At 46.3% G+C, this 6,247-nt stretch overlaps 1 protein-coding gene across 1 annotated transcript; it reads right to left on the bottom strand.

Annotated features, from left to right (window-relative positions):
- Positions 1 to 597: 597 nt before the first annotated feature.
- LOC116828682 (olfactory receptor 52B2-like) lies at positions 598 to 1,879 on the bottom strand. The gene is made up of 2 exons (XM_032787091.1): positions 1,531 to 1,879; positions 598 to 1,223 (listed from the first exon to the last, which is right to left on the bottom strand). The coding sequence occupies exons 1-2, from the start codon at positions 1,877 to 1,879 to the stop codon at positions 598 to 600; spliced, it is 975 nt and encodes a 324-aa protein (XP_032642982.1).
- Between the last annotated feature and the right edge of the window lie 4,368 nt (positions 1,880 to 6,247).

The raw sequence follows: 6,247 nt of genomic DNA on the forward strand, positions 1-6,247 counted from the left end.
GCGGAGCAGGACTATGAAATCCCTGCCCTGTCTACCTGAGGAGACTTGCTCCTGACTTCCATGCACGCCCCAAATGTGCTCATTTGCCAATGAGGAAATTGAGAAGGAAAGAAACTCTCCCAAGCTGTCACAGCAGGTCAGTGGCAGAATGAACACTAGAGCTCCCATCTCCCAGTGTGCAGCACAGTGCACTTCCCATGGCTGTATGGCACGTCCCCCTTGGCTGCTGCTTTCCTTGGCCATGGAGAGTGCAACTCAGATGCAGCTTGTCACAGAGGAGCACACACTATGCTGTATCACAAAGTGATTTTACGTTGTGCTTTCTTGTTTTGTTGTTTCCCTTCAACTTAGATCAAGACTCACTCACTCTGGCTGTTTTCTGTAGCAGGGCGCTGTGCTGTTGCAGCCATGTGTGTCCCTGGGTATTCGAGAGACAAACTGGGGGAGGAAATAGCTTTCATTGGACCCAAATTGTATTGACGAGAGAGACCAGCTTTCAACCTTATGCAGTGGAAGTATATAATAAAAACATCCCTATAGTTCCAAGGAAAACTTGGGTTTAATTTCCAAATCCCAAAGCATTTTCTGTGTCCTGTTTTAGCTCAGCAGGGAGCTTCTCCTGCACCACCGATAAAACACATTGATCACCTGTTTCTGGATCTCTTTTGTTGTCACCCCATAAACGACGGGGTTTAACATTGGAGGAATGAGCACATAGAGGTTGGGCAGTAGGATAAGAATATAACCTCGGGTTATATGCCCAAATCGGTGTGCAAAAATGAGGAAAAAGACGGGTGTGTAGAACATCAATATGACACAGATGTGGGAGCCGCAGGTGCGGAGAGCCTTGCACCGGGCATCCTTCGATGGGAGCTGGAAAACGGCCCTGAGGATCAGCCCATGAGATACAGCAATGAGCACAGCATCCAAACCAATTGCTAAAATAGCCACAAATATACCATACCAGAAATTGACTGTGATGTCGTCGCAAGCCAGCCGGGCTATGGCCATGTGCTCATGATAGGTGTGAGGCAGGTGGTTGGTTCTGCAGAACTTCAGCTGCTTCACCATAAAGATGACGGGGAAAATGATAGAGAAACTTCTTGTGACAACTGCCAGCCCAATCTTCCCGATCACAGACTTGCTTAGTATGGAGGTGTATCTTAAGAGGTCACAGATGGCAACGTATCGATCAAACACCATGGCCAGCAGGATGCCCGTGTCTTGGTATAATTCCCCAGCCAGATACACAGATGCAAATACAGCAAAACAATTTAAAAGACTACACTTTTGCTACCTTTGTACTTACAACTGGGAAACAGAAGATTAGAAGGACTAGAAATAGATCCTCTCATAGCTGAGAGAGCACAGAACAGACAAAGACCCAAGACCAAGAAACACCCACAAATTCCCTCCCTTAAGCTTTGAAAAATCCGGTTTCCTGATTGGTCCTCTTGTCAGGTGTTTGGTTCCCTTTGTTAACCCTTTACAGGTAAAAGAAACATTAACACTTAGCTATCTGTTTATGACAGGCCGACTCGGCCATAAAACTGACATGGATGAAGAACATCTGGGTCAGACAAGCAGCAAAAGAAATTTCCCCTGCTCCAAACCAGAATACAGCCAGCATCTTGGGCACTGCTGTGGTAGATAACAGCAGATCAACAGCAGCCAGCATGGACACGAATAGATACATGGGCTCATGGAGGCTTTGTTCTGTTAGTATGATGAATAGTAGGAGAGAGTTCCCAAAAAGTGTCACAATGTACATCAGACAGAAGGGGATGGAGATCCAGACATGAGACTCCTCCGTACCCGGGATGCCAGTCAGGATGTAGATCACGGGGGCAAAAAAGGTGTGATTGTCAGCTGGCATCATGTGCCATCGTTTGCATCTTCTATTGAGTTTCCAGGAACTAACAGCAAAAGAGACAATCAGTGAGAAGGCGAGTGTCTGCTAGGACTGGACTGCATTTGTTACAGTGTGACGGGTTCCATCAGGGGGGCCACATGGAACCGGGGTTTCATTGAACCCTCTGACACACCAGTCTGTGCCCCCCTCACACTGGGCTGCTGTGACAAGCTGCAGACCTGCTCCCGATCTTACACTTACACCAGCATCCACACATGTAGGGACACACCCCGCTGCAGTTACATGCAGGCTCTAACCAGCCACCGCATGAACCAACAATAGAGAGGCTGCAGCCAAATTAACCACCAGCTTCCCAGATTCGTACCCCCCAACTGCAGTGTAAACCCAAAATGTTACAGTCTTACCCTGCGCAGAGAACTGTCCAGCGTAAGCTCATAGAATTCGTCCCCTCCCTGAATGTGGAAAGGAATATACAACAGCCTCTGCCAATGGAGCTATGATTTTCCCATGCACTTCATTCCAACTCACGAGTGTAGATAAAGCCAAAAGAATTTTATTAAGTACCAAAATAGATTTTAAGTGATTATAAGTGATACCAAGCGGATCAAAGCAGATTATCTAGTAAATAAACAAAAATTCAACCTAAGCTTCATATAAAATCTTAAAATCTATTTTTTGTAGTTAAAAAAACTTGTTCTGTTATCATGTAAAGCAGTGAGCTTTGACTGGAGTGCTTGGGGAAAATCTTGGCTTGGTTACCCCAAGTGTCCATGGTTCTCTTCAGATGGAGGGAGAGGCCTATTGGGTATTAAACACACACACTGCCCAGATTTGACCAGGGTAGACTGGTACTGCTCTGGAGTCCTAGCCTGACAAGCTGGTGGTTCAAAAGTCTGTGTCCAATTGCAGCTGGTTTTTTCTCTATTTGTGTGAATACTGGTGAAAGTGCAGGCGGGAGGACTTTGCAGCTTGTCAGAGCAGTACAGGGTGAGAGGGAGTGCAGGCTGGTGAGTCAGAGGGGTCAGTGGTACCCCAGTTCCAGATGGCATCCTGGGGGGAACCTGTCACAATCAGTATCAAAGCAGCCCTTATAATCAGTTGTTCCTGGATTTTACAGATTGGACATTTACAGCTATGCTGCTTGAAGCCAGCTAATTTCTGCCAACTGGAATGGACCCAGTCCTGGGGTCCTTATTGATTTTCATGGAAGTGTTGCCTGAGTGAAGGCCTCGGGAATGTTACAGGGCCTGAGGAGGTTTCCAATGAGGTTTGCTCTGAACAGTCACCTAACCGAGAATGGCCCAGTCCAGAGACCACTGAGTTCAACAGCAAGACCCCCAGTAACGTCCGTGGGAGTGGATCAGGGTAATCCAGCGACCTCTTCTCAATATCGAACCTCAGCGTAGTCACAGGAGCGTATCTCAAAGCCCCGTCTCCTCTACTGCCCCTGCAGTCAGAGTTACGCAACCCCATTCTAGCCAAACCCAGCTCAACATTTCCTTGGTTTCATGTTTCCATTCGCCCCTTCACAGATTCATTCCATACAAACGATTCACCAGGCTCTGGCCCCAGATGGGGAGGAGGAATCTCTGCTGTGATCGGGTCGGGGAGCTGCAGGCGGCAGGGAATCTGCACTGACCGGGCTGAGGTACAAGGATATTTACACTGCTGCCCTGGGAATCCCAGGAGGGACTCAGAGCCAGCACAGAGCCCCAGGGACCTGCCTCTGTGACTGGCTCAGGTGGTTAAGAGCAGCAGAGAATTAACTCTTTCCTCCTCTCACTTGTTTGATCTGATCCTTTCTCCTTTTGTATGTTATTTAGATAGGTTGTTGTGACACTGAGGCCCTGGCAAAGAGTTCCCTGTTCTTTGCGAACAGCTCATATGTCAGGCCTGACAAACTCTCTTCACCACACACAAGTCCTATGGAATATTTACCCATAAAGAATCGCATGTAAGGTGTGTGCAGAAAGCTTATAACTTCTCAACCTTCATAACCATTGTAAAAGGCATGTTCAGGTAATAGTTAAGGAAACATAGTGATATTGACAGTGAGCTATATGGACTTGGAGGAGAAGTTAGTCACCAGGACAGTGTGTCTAGGTGATGGCCATTTCAGGAGGACATCATCACCCCACCCAGATTAGCTGGGGATGTAATGCCAGTCTCAGTTTCCAGATATGCTCTGTCCCAAGATGATCAATAGAAAACCATCAGAGAAAACTTCAAATAATCAACACCACTTAGAGAGTAAATGAAGGAACATTACAACAGACAGGACTGACATGCCTATGAACAGAGATAAAAGACTTTCAGGATAACACAAAGTGGGGAGAGGCCCTCTGGATCCTTTTGTTGGCAAGCCATTTTCTGGGGTGGGGAAGTTCTCATGAAAAATTGGTTCCTGTTCTTTGTGAATCCACTGAGTTCTGCAACAGACTAAACTTTGGGGGGCGGGGTGAAGCTACATTATTAGCAGAGTGTAGAGTCCTTCCCTTAGGATGGAAGAATCCCATGCACCACTGGAGGTAACAAGTGGCTAAGCAACAGTTCTGCAGAAAAGGACCTAGGAATTACAGTGGACAAGAAGCTGGATAAGAGTCAGCAGTGCACCCTTGTTGCCAAGAAGGCTAACGGCTTATAAGGCTGTATTAGTAGGAGCATTGCCAGCAGATCGAGGGAAGTGATTATTCTCCGCTATTTGGCACTGGTGAGGCCACACCTGGAGTATTGCATCCAGTTTTGGTCCCCCCACTACAGAAAGGAGATGGACAAATTGGAGAAAGTCCAGCAGAGGGCAACAAAAATGATTAGGGGGTTTGGGGCACATGACTTATGAGGAGAGGTTGACGGAACTGGGGTTATTTAGTCTGCAGAAGAGAAGAGTGAGGGGGGGATTTGATGGCAGCCTTCAAGTACCTGAAGAGGGTTCCCAAAGAGGAGGTCTAGGTTGGATATTAGGAAACGCTATTTCACCAGTGGGATGGTGAAGCACTGGAATGGGTTCCCTAGGGAGATGGTGGAATCTCCATCCTTAGAGGTTTTTAAGGCCTAACTTGACAAAACCTTGGCTGGGATGATTTAGTTGGTGTTGGTCCTGCTTTGAGCAGGGGGTTGGACTAGATACCTCCTGAGGTCTCCTTCAACACTGATATTCTGTAATTCTATGGTTCTGTGAAAGATAGCTACTGACCCAAGTTCTCATTTTGTGATTTCATATCGTATCCATTTGTTTCCACCTCGCTCCCATTTCTAGTTAACTCTCCTTTTTGCTTAACTAAACTGACTATTGTTTTATTATGGATCCTCACAAGCACCGTGTGTAATAAAAGAGTGGAGATTTATGGCAAAACTGAGTGTGACATACTATAAATTTCGTGTATCAGAGGGGTAGCTGTGTTAGTCTGGGTCTGTAAAAGCTGCAAATAGTCCTGTGGCACCTTATAGACTAACAGACTTATTGGAGCATGAGCTTTCGTGGGTGAATACCCACTTCGTTGGATGCATCTGATGAAGTGGGTATTGACCCACGAAAGCTCATTCTCCAATACGTCTGCTAGTCTATCAGGTGCCACAGGACTATGAGGTGCCCCAGGACTCTTTGCTGCTTATAAGCTTCTTGTAACTCCCATATTCCTCATCTGTATATAATTACGATATTGCATATAAAGCAGGCCATGTGAGGTGTCAGGGAACAGCTTACGATCAGCTGAAAGTCACTATTCTCTCTAAATATGGATGTTTTAGTGTATATGAAGTTATAAGACTTGTGTTTTATGGCTGACACTAAAACATGCTGTAAGATGGGCAATCAGCCAGATATTAGCTCACCAAGGACAACAGCAAGGAAAGTAACCATCGTCCGGGCGGGGTGTGAAATAGCCCATCAACAGCCATTGTCCAGCAAGGGAGCTACAGTTCAGTGTCTCGTGTGAATCAGGTCACACCATGGTAACTGCTCAACCTTCCCTGGAGTCTCAGCAGTGCCCCCAGACATGCCTGGACTTGTGTTCTCCCAGCACATGGGACTGAAGTTATAAAACAGAAGAAAGGGACCCCACACTTGGCCTTTCTCCTGCCCCCACCCAGTCTGAAAGCAACAAAGACACTCACAACACAGAAGACTCCAACAGAGGGGACTGGCCCAAGTTTAAACCGTGAAATCTGTGTGCTATGAACTGCAGTATACAGTGCAGTGATAAAAACTGCTTAATCAAGGTGTTGCCCAGGCTAATAGGGTTTATACTCTGTCTTTATATTTTATATTATTTTGGTGACTAATGCTGATTTCTTGCCTTTCACTTATAATCACTTAAAATCCATTGTTTGTAGTCAATAAACTAATTTGACAGTTTGTCTTGCCCAATGAGTTTG

This window comes from Chelonoidis abingdonii, chromosome 1 (genome assembly GCF_003597395.2).
Source record: "Chelonoidis abingdonii isolate Lonesome George chromosome 1, CheloAbing_2.0, whole genome shotgun sequence".
Lineage (NCBI taxonomy): Eukaryota > Metazoa > Chordata > Testudines > Testudinidae > Chelonoidis > Chelonoidis abingdonii.